Source organism: Crassostrea angulata, chromosome 1 (genome assembly GCF_025612915.1).
Source record: "Crassostrea angulata isolate pt1a10 chromosome 1, ASM2561291v2, whole genome shotgun sequence".
Lineage (NCBI taxonomy): Eukaryota > Metazoa > Mollusca > Bivalvia > Ostreida > Ostreidae > Magallana > Magallana angulata.
The window spans coordinates 24,746,531-24,763,850 of NC_069111.1; the positions used below are offsets into that span (position 1 = coordinate 24,746,531).

General features: G+C 33.9%; 1 protein-coding gene across 4 annotated transcripts in view; it reads right to left on the bottom strand.

Annotated features, from left to right (window-relative positions):
- Nucleotides 1-2,339: 2,339 nt before the first annotated feature.
- The window catches only part of LOC128156116 (doublecortin domain-containing protein 1-like), a 68,579-nt gene continuing 53,598 nt past the window's right edge, over nucleotides 2,340-17,320 (bottom strand). For all 4 annotated transcript variants that reach the window (XM_052818142.1, XM_052818134.1, XM_052818157.1 and 1 more), the window contains 10 exons: nucleotides 17,155-17,225; nucleotides 16,668-16,821; nucleotides 11,385-11,644; nucleotides 10,858-11,041; nucleotides 7,397-7,558; nucleotides 5,950-6,195; nucleotides 4,875-5,104; nucleotides 4,414-4,563; nucleotides 4,110-4,295; nucleotides 2,340-3,987 (listed from right to left, as the gene is read on the bottom strand). In XM_052818142.1, the coding sequence (XP_052674102.1) occupies nucleotides 3,883-3,987; nucleotides 4,110-4,295; nucleotides 4,414-4,563; nucleotides 4,875-5,104; nucleotides 5,950-6,195; nucleotides 7,397-7,558; nucleotides 10,858-11,041; nucleotides 11,385-11,644; nucleotides 16,668-16,821; nucleotides 17,155-17,225 (1,748 nt within the window). In that variant the 3' untranslated portion in view covers nucleotides 2,340-3,882. The remainder of the gene's footprint in view (nucleotides 3,988-4,109; nucleotides 4,296-4,413; nucleotides 4,564-4,874; nucleotides 5,105-5,949; nucleotides 6,196-7,396; nucleotides 7,559-10,857; nucleotides 11,042-11,384; nucleotides 11,645-16,667; nucleotides 16,822-17,154; nucleotides 17,226-17,320) is intronic.

Genomic DNA, 17,320 nt, shown 5'->3' on the forward strand with positions numbered 1-17,320 from the left:
CTTACCACGGTTCAGAATTTCAACTACCGTTATACATAGAGTTTCCCGAATTTATGACGAATCAGTTGTTACAGACACCATTATAAAATCAGTACAGTGTATCCAGGTTTCGAAAATCATATTGCGACAGCTAGGTACCTGAAGCTATTTTTAGTAACAGGTACTTTCCGTCCAAACACAGGTGTAGGCGAAAAGGCGCTATACCTCTTTAGAGCATAATATTTCTTCATAAGCTTTATAAATGTCTCTTGGGTTTTTGGGGTGTGGCTCTCTTTTTTTGGCTCAGTAGAGCACATTTTATTTATTTTAATTTATTTTTTACCAAATCTGGTACCCACGTCAAATGTCTACAGTGATGATGAATTAATTTGTAACTGGTATTGGTACTGTTTTAATACTTTTATGAAATCCAATTCCTTAAATTAATTGATTGATGAAATAGTTCAAAGTTGTACTCAGATTTTCTGATGTGGAAATTATCTTATACATGTACTAGCATAAACATCAGGTAAAAGATTTGATTGGATCAAAATCTTTGAACTACATGTACTATATATGTGGCATATACCAAAAAATATACGATTAATTGTTTCAAGCACATGCAATCAATTGCCTTCAGAGTCCCACATATTTTCAAGTCTATTTATATGTATTTATCAGAAGTTTAATTAAATTTCAGTCCACATTGGTGTAATAAACTAACCACTTAGTCAACATGGAATCAATGATGCTATGTACCCTATATATCTTACATCCATACACATGTGTACTACTTATTTTAAGAAAATTTAAAGAATTTAACCTTTTGCTGAGAGATGAACAACAATTGCTGGTATTTATGTTGTTTTCTATTTTTTTTGTTATGAACACTGTTTTACATTTTGAGTTATTTTACAGTTTATTAACTAAATATATGTTAGTACAGCTTAATTTATACATGTAAGTATTTATTATACATGTCACTGTATTTGTGTGAAATGTTACTGGTTCTATCAATTTGTTTTCACTCTAATATGCATTATCCAGTGCAGTACTTGTGTATTTAATATTGTAAAGGAACAACTGAGGGTATGTAGAGTTTTCTTTTTTGAATGCACCTGATGTAAATAAATAAAAGTGAAAAAAACACAAGAGCATGCTTAAACTTTCTGATTTTTTTTATGCCCTTAATAAATTTATACTCTTCAGGCTCTATCAAAAATATACAGTTGCCTTAAACTTTATAATACACTTTCATTTATTCTGAAACCCCATCTAAGTTGCTGTACCTACAAGTAGCCCATAAGTGCTCATTACTACAAATTTTCACATATCATGATCAATAACTGTACAGTAGAAGGAAACTATGTCACAGTACAGTAGCACCTAGGAATTAAAGTTGTTCCTGTTTCCCTTTGCTTCTCATTATGTAGTACATACATCATACAATAAAACAATATTTCTCCATCAGTATGCGTCAGCATCAAGATCACGTGAGATTGCAAAGCTATTCCCAGAATTCAATGCGAAGTTTGACCCAGATTTGATCAGTCGTGGAATTTTAAGCTCTGTAATTTAACTTTGTTTTGTGACCTTATATTTAGTACATTTAGCGTTTCTCGTTGGATAGTGAATTGGTGCAGAACATTTGTGGTAAATTTGAAAGGAGTTTTTAGATGTAAACTGTTTTATCGTATGATTCTACGATATAGACATGATGGACAAGGAGCGTCCCTCAGGCTCCGACGCCATTTTGGGGGATTTTCTAACCCAAGTTATTGAACAGTCGGAAACGCATCATGCTCAAAATGCGCATACAAGTGCAATGCATTCTCATAAGCGAGATGCGCTTGAACATAATTTGTCACCAAATGTCCATAAGTGGGTGGACGATGATTCTTCGAGACCAAGATCTAAAGAAGAAGATTACGTAACTACACAAGATGATGTGTGCAGGGAACAAGATAGTGTGCACAACACGGAATTTGTTACCGAATCCATGTTCAAAAGATTCATGGTAGATCAAAATTCAGCTATGAACATATATCTTTTCTATATAAATTAAATTAGTACAAAAAAAGCAACACATTATTATTTCTATATCTATTTATTTCCCTCTGTTTTAATAAATAACCCTCAGGGCTGTAAAAACACTTCCAAAAAATCTTTTTAAAACTAAATAAAATCACATACACTATTGTTATGGAACACTAGCTTACAAGAGAAATCAGTAGAACTGTTTTATATGAAGTACATTTAATTAAGCTAGACCTTCATTACGGACTACATGCAAGACTCATTCCCGTTTTAATAAAGAATAATAGACATTTATTTTTGTGTATCAAACACAACTTAAAAACACATAGCTAAATAAATGTAAATTTAATGTACCATATCATTTTGCATGGAACAGGAAATGGATGTAAAGACTTTTTTAAACACTTTAATTCCAAAGTTCTATAAACATTTGGAACAGTTTGAAAAAAAATATTTCCTCATCAAAATGCATTAAAAGAATACAATTTTTTTTTTATAAAATACACTGGATATCGATCTGGACGCAAAAAAGTTTATAAAGTCAAAATAATACAAATAATAGTGCAAAATGTAAATTGTAAACTATGTAAATAAAGATAACTAATTGACAAGGTTGTCCATTCATTGGTGGAGATCTGACAGATATTGGTCCATATATGTTTAAATATAAAAATATGCAGATAAGTGAAAATAAGAGAAAGAATAGTTAAGTTTTGTTTAATGTACATGTAGAATGTAAAGATTTTCTATAATTTATTTGTTACAGACAGTGGTCAACACAACATCTACAATGTATATATTGAAGCAGAGGGAGGGTCCCTGCATAAAAAACGAGACAGATCCTGAAAAACCCAGTCCAGTACAGTAATGTTGAAAATTGTATTAAAAAATGACGTGCTAATCTGTTTATAAATTCTATGGAAACTATAAAAAAAACTCTTGAGTATTCTATAAAAAAGCAAAAAAGCTATAATTGCAAAGTAAGATGCTTCGTCAACAAGTAATACAATTACTGACATACAATCATAATTTTAATTTTGCATTTTTCAAACAATTCTACGTATCATCAATAAAATTATTCGAAATTTTAAAATACATGCCCACTGCCAAATAACAGCCACCCATTAAGAAATTGGTAGCAAACTTTTAGCATCACAATAATTACTGAAAATTTTGCTTACTTAAATACCCTGGTTCTAAGAGGTTCAAGTAAAGTTTTTATTTTGAGTGGTTACAGCAAAACTCTAGTCTTTGCCTGCTGCGCATTTAGGGTTAAGTTGAATTTGAGGCAGCTAACACTTCAAGTACATCAACCTTATAACTTTAAGGTCCTGGAAGGTCCTAGGTGTTTTTAAACAGTTGTAGACCTCATCTTAATACTATCATCATGATGGTGAAGTAATCCACAAACATTATACAGTGCATTATCAGAGACTGTGGATTAATTCAAATGCTGTAAAACATTTTTGGTTCATAAACAACAATTAAAAAATATTCAACAACACAAAAATCAAGGACTGAACAAGGCTCCAATTACTCTATAGGTACAAGTGGAAAAATGGGGTCTAGGGTGTGTTAGAAAAAACTTAACATCAGCAAAAAACAGTCTTCATTGACATGATCCACACTGTATTTATTCAAGTCCTCTGATAAGCCAAACTTCGTTGATTTGAAACCAAAATAAATATACACCCCTCTCAAGTCTTTGATACACATTTCTACTGCACAGGTGCATGCACAAATGGGATTTCTATGCTACAAGCTTTCTGCTATAAAGCACTAAGAGGTTTTTTTTCTGTAGTTTCTACATGATTCACAGGTTGCTTTGAGAGCAGCTACACTCATACTGCTAACACAGGGCAACTCTCAGGTTGCTGGTGGTTTTGCAGATTGTGGTCTGTTAGCTGTAGTGGTACCAGTGTTGTCACTTGCGGGTGGTAGAGCAAGACCAGGGGGCCCAAAGGGGTCAACCTAAATATAGAAAGCAATAATACATGTTCAATGCACAATTTCATAGGTATCCTATAATGTCAGAAATTGATTTAAATTAATATTAATACATGCATAAATACCGGTAAACCGTTTTTCCTTACATTGACTGTGGGGTTCACGGGGGCACTGACAACAAGGTCCGTTGCGCTGGGTCCGTACTGTTTCCTAGCTCGGCCCCAGTTGGCCTTGATCTCGATCCCATCAATGGCGTTTTTAGGTTTGCTGAAGGGTTTACCCATTGAAACACACAACAGCTCGTCTTTGTTGATTTCATCAAATTTATATATCTGTGAAAGAAATGGATGAAAATGAATGTATAGAAATTAGACATTAAAAAAGATAATCAAAGAAATGTTCGAAAATTTATACCTGACATATATTCAAATATAACAGATAAATGCATACCTTCTTGCCCTCCATGTTATAAATGATCTTGGCTGGTGCCCACAGCCCCAGTTTAATGGTGGCATTGTCCATGATCTCTTCTAATGTCTCTCCCCACACATAAACAGCCCTCTCGACACTCTCTCCATTTGGATAAATCATCACTCGTTTCTGTCAAAAGCCAAAACAAAAAAGAAGTCAGCATGTGATATATTCAAATTACTGGTGTGAAAAACTCTTAGCAGGTTTCTTTAAAACTTCACTTCAAATTTTAATCACAGAAAATTTGATAATTGGTAAGCTTTTGATAAATCATCCAAAAAAAATATTCTGTTTTTCTTTAAACCAAAATGAGAGTAAAATTGAAAATCAAAAATTGAAATGGTCAACTAGAAAAACAAGGATATGAATGTAATAAGTGAACAACTATGATAAAGTGACATTTTCCCTTGTCGCTGATCACTCATATGTTACATCCTTACCATGTCTGGCTGTTGATACAGCCGCCGGTTTGTGTTGACGCTGACAGTGCAGACCTTCTCCTTCTGGACAGCCTTGACCTCTGCTAGATGGGTCTCCAGTTTGTGGACAGTGTCATGCTTGAGTTGCTCAGCAACAGTGGGCTCCTGCCAGTTGTTCTCCACGATGACCGGCTGTCTGCTGCTACGTGTGGGCCGGTATTCGCCTGGGTTCTGAGCCTCCAATCTCCGTCCTTATATCAAAAAACACTCACATTCATAATAGCCATACCAGACCATAGACTATCATTTAATCATTTACAAACCATGTATATAAAAATTCATTAATCAATACCTAAGTGAATTCAATAGCACCTTAGTTTTTTATTCTCTATACCAGAGATTTAATGACTATCTTCAGATACACATAGGTATATGCGTGTCAAAAAATATTGCCATCACAAACTTTGATAAAAAAAAAGAGTGTAGAGAATCTCAAAATGCTTATACCTGGTACATGTAATCTTTATTTCCTATTTAAGTTTTTAATATACATGTATCACAAATAATGAATATACAGGTGAATCTCGATAACTCGAACTTCAAGGGATCAAAAGGCCTTACTTTCACAAGTTGTTGAAATTAATAGATCAGTTACAAATTACCTATCTACCCTTTGAAGGAAGCAAGGGGTAGTGTCACTTATGTAATTAACCAATTAACACTACCATGCTAGCCCCCAGGAGTTCAATTCAACCAGGTTAGGTCCAAGCGGAGCTATAATTATACGCTTGATCGGCCACGTGTGTACACAGCAACCACTTCGAGTTATCGAGTGAAAAACAATGAAATATGTATAACAGGACCCAGCTTTTACTTCGAGAGATCAAGAACTAGGAGAGATTGGAGTTCGAGAGATCAAGAGTAAATTTACTTAGTTATATAGAGCAAAAAATTGGGGCCGCGAGTTCACTTCGAGAGATCAAGAACTTCGAGAGATCGAAGTTCGAGCCATCGAGTGTCACCTGTACATGTATATCACTAATTTGCAATTGAGACTCAAGACTTTTATCACATTATAGTTTAAAATAAAATCCACCTTTCATTTGCCTTAAGATGTGCTTCTCCATATCTAATTCCAAGGATACAGCTGATCGGAAAGCCCGTCTCTTCTTGCGATTCTCAATTTTAGTTTCCACCTTTTCGGGGGGAAAGAATTCCGGACCTGAGGAGACCCAGACCTCAATGGGGTACCTGAGGATGATGTCAACAGGGGGGATCTGTACCTGGCTCAGAAGCTGCTCCCGCTCCCGCTCGACTTTGGATTGCTCTTGCTGGTCCACCTCTGAGAATCAAGCACAGTCAACAGATATATATTCGAATTCTAGTGAACTATTGTAAATTCTTTATTTTAGGCATGTATTTTAGTCCACAATTTCTTTAATCATATTAATTATTAATTAATTCATTTCATTTGTTTTGCAAGATCATAAAATTTTGAATGACAAACAATTATTGTAATTTCACATACAGATGGACGGACGGATAGACAGACAGACAGACAGACGGACGACAGTTTTCAGCTGAGCTGAGCTAAAAAGGGGCCAAGAAACTTGGAAAGTCTTTCACACATCCCTTAAAAACAATCAAGATTTTGTAATGCATTATAGAAACAAAGTTTTTGATCATAACAATATCAGTTTGTAAAACTCATTGCCATACCCATTTATTGCGTAATTAGGGATTTTAGGGGACTAAAATCTTAAATCTTTAATGTGTTGTATGTGGAAAAGCAAAACACTTTGTTAAGCATTTCAAAGGATAATGACCCCTGAGGCCCAACCCTGTCCCCAGGGGTCATGGTTTTCACAACTTTATATTTACACAACCTGACGATGCTTCCACACAAGTTTCAGCTTTCCCGGCTGATTAGTTTCTGAGAAGAAGATTTCTATTGATTTTCTCTATATATTCCTATGTAAAACTTAGACCCCCCCCCCCCCCCATTGTGGACCCGCCCTATCCCCTGGGATAATGATTTTCAATACTTTGAATCTACATTACCTGAGGATGCTTCCACACAAGTTTCAGCTTTCCTAGCTGATTAGTTTCTGAGAAGAAGGTTTTTAAAGATTTACTTAATTATATACTCGTATGTAAAACTTAGACCTCCCATTGTGGCCCCACCCTACCCTCGGGGATCATGATTTTCACAATTTTGAATCTACACTACCTGAGAATGCTTCCACACAAGTTTCAGCTTTCAGCTCAGGTGAGCTAAAAACGTAATATGATTTTAAAATTTACAAGGGATGCTTTTCACAATTTTTCACAAAAATAAATTTCCCACATTTTAATTAGGAACCTCTAGAAGATACCTAGCTACATTAGATTTTGCATTAAAAATCATAGGGCAAAATCTAGATGCAGTGAGATATAATTAAAAGGATGTACACATGATTCCTTGCTAATCAGAATAAAAGCAAACCACCATCAAGAGAGAGAAAGAGAGAGATATTCTTCTGTAAATGGCAAGATAAACTGACCTGCATTATCTCCCCCTTCAACATTGCTGTCTTGTCCCTCTCCTTCCCCTCGTTCTGCAGGGTCAGAATTATCTCCCTCTGCCTGAAGCTCTGCTTCACTCGGTTCTACATTGTAAAGCTGGAGAGACTCCTGGTTTTCTTCTTTGTCTTCTTCCTCTTCATCTATAGGGATGGTAGAAGAAAACCAATCAGCAAGAAACCAGAACATCCTTATTAAGTTATAAATAATGTATTTTATTTCCTTTTCCCCATTCCATCCCTTTATCATTATTCTAATCGTAATCAAATGAACTAAATTCAGAGACAATTGATAAAATGCTTATAAGCATTTAAAGGGGCATGGTCATGATTTGGTCAAATTCTATTTTTCTATTCACAAGATTCAAGAATGCATTTCTAATGATCAAATGAAATTTGATAGTCATGCAGTCGTAGAGTTATAAGCAAGATACAGGGCTCACAACTACTGATCATGTAAACAAGGCTCGTGACCTTTTTTATTTTACATAGGTTCAATATACAGGTAAAAAATCTTTTTCAACCTGATTTTTAGCTCACCTGAGCTGAAAATTTTGTGCCAAATTTGGTTGAAATTGGCCAAGCGGTTTTAGAGAAGAAGTTCAAAATGTAAAAAATTTACAGATGGACAGATAGACGGACAGAAAGATGAACAGACAGACAAAATGTGATCGCATCCTATTATACTTATAATATATATCATAAAATACAATAAAATACCGTAATAATCAATGATGAGATATGATATTGTAACATATGATATGACATTGTATTCTGTTATACATTATTGTATTTGATCACATAATACAATATCATAACATATCATATAAAATACAATATAGTATTATATCATACAATATCATACTACAAAATACATCATAATATTGTAACATAAGGCATTATGTTGTATAATATATTATATTGTTATATTCAGTAGTATATTCTCACTATATAATTCTATATTGACGAATAGTCAATAATTGTAATATTGGCTCGTCCGAAAAATATTGACCGGTCAATATTTTTTTGATATTGACCGGCTAGGAATAATATCTAGAGAACATTCCCTCAATTTCAAACAATCGCCTCTGATTTGTTGATTTGTAAACGATGATGTAAATAATCTTTCACGACTCCAAAACAAGGTGACGTCATAATAGACAGTCAGTCAAGGCAAGTAAACAACGGACACGCAATGCGACGGTTTGCTATCAATCATAACGGATATAAGGATTTGCGAATTACTGTGAAGTAAAATTAGGTAGAACATCTGTATGTTAATTCTTACGGTCGGTGAAATATCACCAGTGACCATTTGATGCTGAGGATATTTTGGAAATGAACTTTGCTGACAAAATTGAAAAAAAAAAAATTGAACTCGTGAATTCTTTGTTGAGCTGAGAAAATTACGTATGATATAAACTAATATCATATTGTACAATATCGTATCAAATGATATTATCTAATTTAACAATATCTTATAATACAATTTCATGTGATTTAATACTATGTTATAGAAACCAATATCAAATTATACAAAATCGTATGATACAATATTATAGAATATAAAATATTGCATCATACGATACAATATTATATATTGTACGTAACAGTTTCATGTGATAAAATAATAAATTAAAAATACAATTTCATATTATACAATATAGTTTCATAATATACATTACTATACTTAGCAATATCATGATGCAATATCATATCAAAAAATTTCACAACAATTGATACAATATCATATTGTATCATATAACTTTTTATCAATATAACATGATATTATATTGTATCATATTTAACAATAGTGTATCATATCATACGATACTTTATCATAGGAATCATGTTATATCATTTTATAACAAACAAATCTATCTATCAAGCAGGTAGGTAGAGTGAGGTAGGGGATTTTTTTAGCATCCTTGATAATGGAGATTAGGCTTTGCATCTGAAGCTACCTCTGTGTTTCATTTATAATATAGTTAAATCAACTATGCAAGCTTTTATCTATAAAACATGTGATCTGTTCCAAAAAAACTAAACCTCATCCAGCATACGAAACCTATGGCTCAGATTCAGCATTCATATTATAGTTAAATCAACTATGCAAGTTTGAAATAGTACTATTATTTATTAAACATGTGACCTGTTCCAAAAAACTTAACCTTATCCAGCATCCGAAACCAATGGCTCAGATTCAGCATTCAAGCCTGTCAGGTGCATCAGTATCATAAGACACACCATCCATGCAAGTCTGGTGAAGTTAGGACAAGGGACAAGTAGTAACTAAGGTATCATCATCAGAGGGCACCTGTTTCTGAAACTTTAACCAGCTCTTAAAACCTTAACCTCCTCCAGCATCCATAACCTATGGCTCAGATTCAGCATTCAAGCCTGTCAGGTGCATTAGTATCATAAGACGCATCATCCATGCAAGTATGGTGAAGTAAGGACTAGTAGTAACTAAGATATAATTATCAGAAGGTACTTGCAACAAAAACTTTAACCAGCTCTAAAAACATTAACCTTCTCCATTATCTGAAACCTATAGCTCAGATTCAGCATTCAATCCTGTCTGGTGCATCAGCTTCGTAGGACAACACCATCCATGCAAGTTTGGTGAAGTAAGGACCAGCAGTAACTTAGATATTGCTATCAAAGGGCACCTGCAACAAAAACTTTAACCTGCTCCAAAAACCTTAACATCCTCCTCCAGCATCTGAAATTTAGGACCCAGATTCAGCATCCAAGTCTTTCAAGTCCATAAGTAGGTCCAGATGCATCATCCATGCAAGTTTGGTCAAGATAGGACAGGTTATAGCTTAGATACAGGACCTGCAACAAAAACTTTAACCAAGTCCGGACGCTGACGCCGATGGTATAGCATAAGCTCCCCCTGACTTCGTCTCGGTGAGCTAAAAACTGAAATGTTATCATGTGTGGTTTTACTTATATGCACGCATTTTGACATATTGCTGATTCTCTAAAATTGACCTTAGCCACTGGACGATTGGGCCTCACAAGGGGTTTAGAGTGTGATGTAGGTTTATATCCTGTTTATAAACAATTGTTTAGGATAGGAGGATGGACTTTTATTTATACAGGATCTACATGTAATATAGTACCACATTGTCCACATATTTTTATTATGACTCCATTAAGCTGATTTTATCATGCCTATTGTTGCTCAGGTAAGCAATATGCCTACGGGCCTCTTGTTCATTTTAAGCATAAATAAACAGTTTTTAATGCTTAACACAATCATTTTAGGTTTAAAAGTGGAACATTCACTTTAACATTCGAAATGTAAACAAAAACTTTGTTTGATGGGAAATCATGACCATGCCCCTTTAATGGGAGTACACCAAAAGCCATGTCTGAAATTCATAATCTTTCAAGTTTCGCACAAGAATTCAACATATTAATCCTAGATTTACCTTTTTCTGTAGTGTTTTCTTTCCCGTTGAGAATCTTCTCCAGCTGGTCAACCATGAGTGACTTGTAGTTCTCCACTGCCCAGTCTATCAAATCATCAATCTCCATCACCAGGGTACCATCCTCTGTAAAGATCTTCCTGGCGGCTGAAGCCAAGCCAAGCTTGTGGGTGCACTGGCTTAAAATCTGTATGAAAAATAGATAAATCCCATCAATTATTTAAAAATAGATGAACTCAATTTTTTACTTATTTTCAAAGGTTAAAAAATATACTACTGTTGAACTTTCATATCTCAAACATTGATATCTGGAATACAATGGATATATTGAAGAGATTTGTAAGCCCCGACCACTTAGTTTTTTAAGTATTTTACCCTCAATATCTCAAAGTTTTTAAACAGTTCCATCCAGTTTGAGATAATGAAGTTTGACTATATCAGGAAAACCCAAAACATATATAAATAAATCCTAAAGGATGCTTGTTATATTGTCATCCCCCCCCCTCCCATCCATTTTCTTCCCATCTCACCCCTTCAATGCTTGATCCACAAACAAGCTCTCCTTGGTGCATGCGTCCCTCTCCATTCTTGTAAGCTAGTATTTTGATGGTTTTGACTGTCTTGGCGGCATTAATCTCCTTGGCGATGGTCCGTACACTTGCCTCCTCCCTCAGCTTTCCAAGGGTGTCCTCCCACATCTCCAGGCTCAGTTCCGCCTCATGCGTTGACAAGTCCACCTTACCGTTTAGAACACGGAAACTTCCAACTTGCTGTAGTTTCAGTTTTTTAGCTGTTTTGGAAAATAATGACAGGTCTTTAGGTTAGAACGGGGTAATTTCGACCATCGGTCAATTTCAACCAAATTACTAAAACTCAACACAAATATTCAGGGAAGTTTTCAGAAACGTATGATGTTTCTGGAATTAGAGAAAATTAGTCCCCAAATTTGTTTTCTTTTTAAATTATTTGATCAGAATAATGTTTTCTTGTTTGAAATCCCCGTTTTTAGAACGCTTGCTTTCACATCGGCAAATACAAGCGAGGCAACTCTTACCACATTGTTGACATTTCATAATTTGTATCAAAATTCAAAAGTACGTATTGAATTTAAACTGTTTTAATTTCTATGTGCATTACTTTATGTTACAGGTTCTAACTTTTTTTAATTCGATTTCCCTTAAAATGCACACCTTTTTACCCGCAGAAGTTTGGTCGAAATTGACCCGTATGGTATTTTATGACGCGGGTCAATTTCGACCACTCATGGCCACATAAAGGTGGTTTCACAATACATCAAACACCCTTATGACGTCATCTTTTTGCTTTGTTGACGCCATGTCGTGATAGTTTCAACTGCAGATATTCAGAGAATATTTGTTGAGAATAGCTCGTTTGATGCGTAAAATTGGTATTATATAGTGGAATAAACATAAATGTCTCGAAGTATAAGCTATATTTGGGCTCGGGTTGAAAACATGAAGAGGGTTCAGCAAGCCCAGCCCTCTCACGTTTTCTTAACCTGCCTAAATATAGCTTAATTTATATATTTCAAGACAGTAACCATGTACCGTATTTTCCCGACGACTCGTCGATGCGGACGACTCGTCGAATTGCCCATTTTTAGCCAAAATTTTAACAAAATCCTATGATACGTCGATCTCAGACCATACGTCGATCTTATCACTTCAAAATGGCCTATAAAACTGCAGTAACATTATCAGTGTATGATGCCACGATGCCACGATGTCACCGATATTGCTACCAATTATTATTAATGATTAACATTTAAACAATTACGCTTTATACTTATGCATCAAATTTTCAAATACCGGCAACTTCTACAAAGTCGCTTGCATTTTAAACAATTCCTGATATCGCGTCTTATGCAAAACTTAACTTACTTTGTCAGAAATATTTTATTCCCAAGCATTAAAATAAGTATCCACTCTGACTATCGCCAGTGTATTCGCCATTACGTAACCAGCCACCCGTTGACTCGGCGCGTGGTCAATGTTTGTTTAACAATTTCCGGTGTCATAGGCATGCACCTGTCTCGTGTCGGACTTCAAAGGGGGATCTCAAGTGCAGAAAGCTTAGCAATTACTATGATTTGATGAAACTTGTTTACTTTGTATCCAGTAATGCAGTTACACGCTATTGTTTTACATAGACACTGTTAGAAATAAATCGATCATTTGTACGACTTGATAATGACGATATACGACATACATACGTTTCCTAAAAAAATTATCTAACAATAATCAAAGAATTGGACAATAATTAATCAATGAACTATAATCACTCTTATAACGGTACTCTTTATATACACAGGGAGTGAAATTGCCGTAAAGATCTCAGCCTTAGGGCAAGATTATTAACACAACCGGTGTCAGCCTATTGTATAAACAATAGTATTGATACTTGCCGATTACGTTTTTTAAGATTGAATTTGACCATTAAATATTTCTGATTTATACTTTCCTCTAACAACTCTTTACAAATAAAATAATTAAATTTAAAAAAACATCCCCCGGACCTACTGCAATATTTTCTTCCATTCAAACTTGGTTTCAATTTTACTGCGCAATGTTATCTTCCTACTAGTGATACATAGAACCATGTGACGATGTGTTTATAAAAACGGAACAGTAAAACTTTTAATTGATTAAAGACAATGTAACATTTTTTAATAACTGTTGTTATTATTATGTATTTAAGTGTTGACAGATGAGTGAAAATGATAATTATTAAAGATGAACAGTGAATTCAACAACATAATTTTCAATCACACAGCCAACTCAAGATGATTAAAACCAAGATTTTTAATGCTATTTTTAAAAAATTTCTGACTACGAGCCTACGACAAGTCGAACAAGACGATAAGTCGGGTGCTCTGCTTCAGAGGAAAAAAATACCGACTAATCGTCGGAAAAATACGGTATTTTATATTAATGACCCTTAATATGTAATGTTATATATTTATTTATTACTTAAATATGTCTGAATGTTTCAATAATACTATAAAGATCACCATTCTGTCTTTGTCAAATAAAAAATAGCCATTATCTGACAAACTTGGAAATTGGGCATACAAAAAACATCTTTGCTATGACCCCTGGAACAAACCAGGACGTAAAAGGGTTTTTTTATTTGACCATTTGATGCCTTTTGGCAATAACTTCAATATGTAGAACAGAAAAAGAAATCCCTAGGGCAGAAGTTTAAAAAAAATGTAAAAAATGTGCAAAATTGATACATTTCAAGCAAAATCCCATAGGGTCCTATGTTTAAAATTAACAAACTTCGAGATGACCCCTTAAACAAACAATGTGGTAAATGTCTTATTTCTTAATCTTAAAATAATAATTATATCAGTACAAATTCATGTAAAAAATTTCATTCAAAAATCTAGGGCAGAAAAAAATTGTTAAGTTATATCACAATGAATTCCCACCTAACATATTAATGATGAGAAAAAATCATGCATTGAAAACTGTTTAATACACGGTTAATTTGTGTCCGATCGATGGTGAAATGAATATATGCAGCTAAAATGACCTTAAAGTTCATACAATGTAGATCAAATTTCCTAAACTAATTCTAAAAAAATTTGTTTTAAAACTTATTTCTTTTTATATTTTTGAGTAGATGATGTTTTTTTATTAATTAATTCACATTCATGCAAACCATTCAAATCATGAAATGGATTGGACAACTTTGGTTAACACTTTATGCTTAAACAATCACGCATCCATGTGTTGTTTTCCATATTCCTAAATTAGAACTAAAGAACTTTATCATTATTAAGAATTTGACAGTCACAAAATAACTGAAGGAAAGATGAAGAGGAGTCAAGCTATCTTTATTAAGCAACAATGGATTCGACAGTGGATAAAAAATTGCCAGCCAGTAATAACGTTAAAAATATCAAGAGGGATCGTCAAGAACAGTTTTCATAAAACGCGAAATTCTAAAATGTACATTATAAAACTAAAATCAGCATTGGTCAGTGTTTATTATAAGAAGATAAAATAAAGTTTGGATTTTCAGGATTTGGCGATGTGTTGGAAGGAGTATTAGCATATTTTCGCAAGCAAATTTTGCTTTGTGGTTTTTTTTTTATTTCAAGAAATAAATTATACGCACAGTAAAGACACACATTTCAAAAAAACAATGTCTTCGACGATTGGTAGAATATTCTAACTAAGAAAAGATTTGCAATCTGAGCATATTTTCTATCCAATTACATGTCTGATCAAATCTATCATAAATCGATCCCTTCGGGCTTGATTGGATTTGACCATGCTCTGACCAAAATTATATATTTTTGTTATACTCAAAGAATAACTCCTTATTCCTTGAATAATTCTATAAAACAAATAAATAAGCATCTGCTGTAGTAGGTAATAAAATGAAACAACTCAATTCTTTCAAATGTATTAGTTCTCAATTTTATAAGTAGATCTGTCTCAGACATTTCTGTTTTAAAGGTATTGATAGATCATCTATTCTCACTGCATGCTTACATTTCTTCTCACTGCGCTGATGCAGAGGTTCGACCTGGATTAATCCACTGTAGGGGGAAGGGGTGGGCGGGGTGGATTGTTCCATTTTTTTCAGATCCAAATTACCATGATTACAGTTTACTTAAATCACTTCTACAAGTTTTTTTTACTGATAACATAGTTGTCAAAAAAAAGTGAGTGGTCGAATTTGATCATTCATGTGGTCGAAATTACCCCGAAACAGGTCGAAATTAACCCGCATGACATGTTTATTTACTTTTCTTCATATTCCTGTATACAGTGACAGTTTTTACTCGGAAGTAGAAAAATACGTGACAGAAAAGTAATCCGAACTACCCTAAATGATTTCAAACTAGCTCATGGGAATATCGTACAAAATTTGAAACTAAAAGTTACGTATCAGTAAAAGTGGTCGAAATTACCCCGTTCTACCCAATGGGAATTTCTTCACTTTTTGGGGATTTCAATAAACTAAATATAAATAGACTCATATACTGTGTTTTCACCAACATTTGTTGAATACAAATTTTCCTTGATGTCATAGTAGTATATTTACATCTCCCAAGTATTTTTCCCTCTATTTCTTACAGAAACTTATAGTTAATTCATAGCTCTATAGAAATAGCCAGACTGAAATCTACATGCCCCATTTATCGATTGGTCGAAATCTACAGCAGCTGAAACTGACAAGAAAATGACAGGGCAGATATTGACATGCCCTGTTTATTGATTGGTCCAAACCTATAGCAACCTAGGAAAAATCACAGACTGCACGAAATAATCATGACGATGTCAGACTCAAGTCTCACAGGAGACGATTTGGCTGTTTCTTTTAGCTAACTTACTTACATACATTAACAGTACTGTAGTGAATTTTACTTACTTTTCCTAATTAATTTATCGATTAGCTTAAAGAAAGGTGTTAATATAAACAATAAAATGCTTTCTTTGATGATTCATTTGGGTTATGAAGGTAGTGATCATTGCAGAAAAAATTTACATTACCCGCTAACGCGGGCTATGTATTTTTTCTGCAATGTCACTACCTTCATATCCCAAATGAATCACCAAAGAAAGCATTTTACTGTTTAAAAATCCACAAATTTAAATGATCATTGAAGTGTGATATCTTAAAACATTTTGTACTGACAGAATCACTTGCCCGAAATTTACACCACCATAAAACTGATTGTCATTAAATTCATGAAATTTGATGCCAACAAAAATTTATGAAACCACAGTAGGCCATTTCTGATTCTTAAAGACGTGTTATGCTATGTTGCTCACCTTCTCCCATTGCACAAGAAAACTCTGTTCTCGCTGGTAGTTTTTGTAGCTTGTAACGCCCTCTCATGGCTCGAGCACAAGAAGTGCACACAGTGATATTCTTAATCGTGACCCTGTCTGAACTGGACTGTACAGGAACTTCTGCTAGATATCCCTAATGAAAAGACATGTGAATATACCTGTTAAGTACAGTGTATTAATATTATTTTCGCCTTAAACATCAGATCAAGTATATATAAATAGTGGTAGAAGGGATGGCAATCAATTTGCAAGTGGGTAAATCCCAACTTGTTCTGACCTATAAACTGGTTACACATATAAAAAAAAAATTTAAATGTCACATATATAATTTAAAATTTTATATGACTAATTGATTACTGATTTTTGTAACCAGTTCCCATTGTTTTGAGTGACAGTTAATATTGCCATCCCTATTAAATTGCAAAACACGATATTCATTAACTACATTTCAATATTTTCAACTTACAGGTTGATCTATCTTGCTGTCGTGGGAAATAGCATATGTACAGATGTCTGCATGGTTGGCAGCCGTGATTTCTAAATTAAAAAAACCCAAAATATTATTAATATTTTCAAGGTTAATTAGGTTGTGTTTTGTGGGATATGAGTCAGGTGGAAATGTTTTTTGTCCA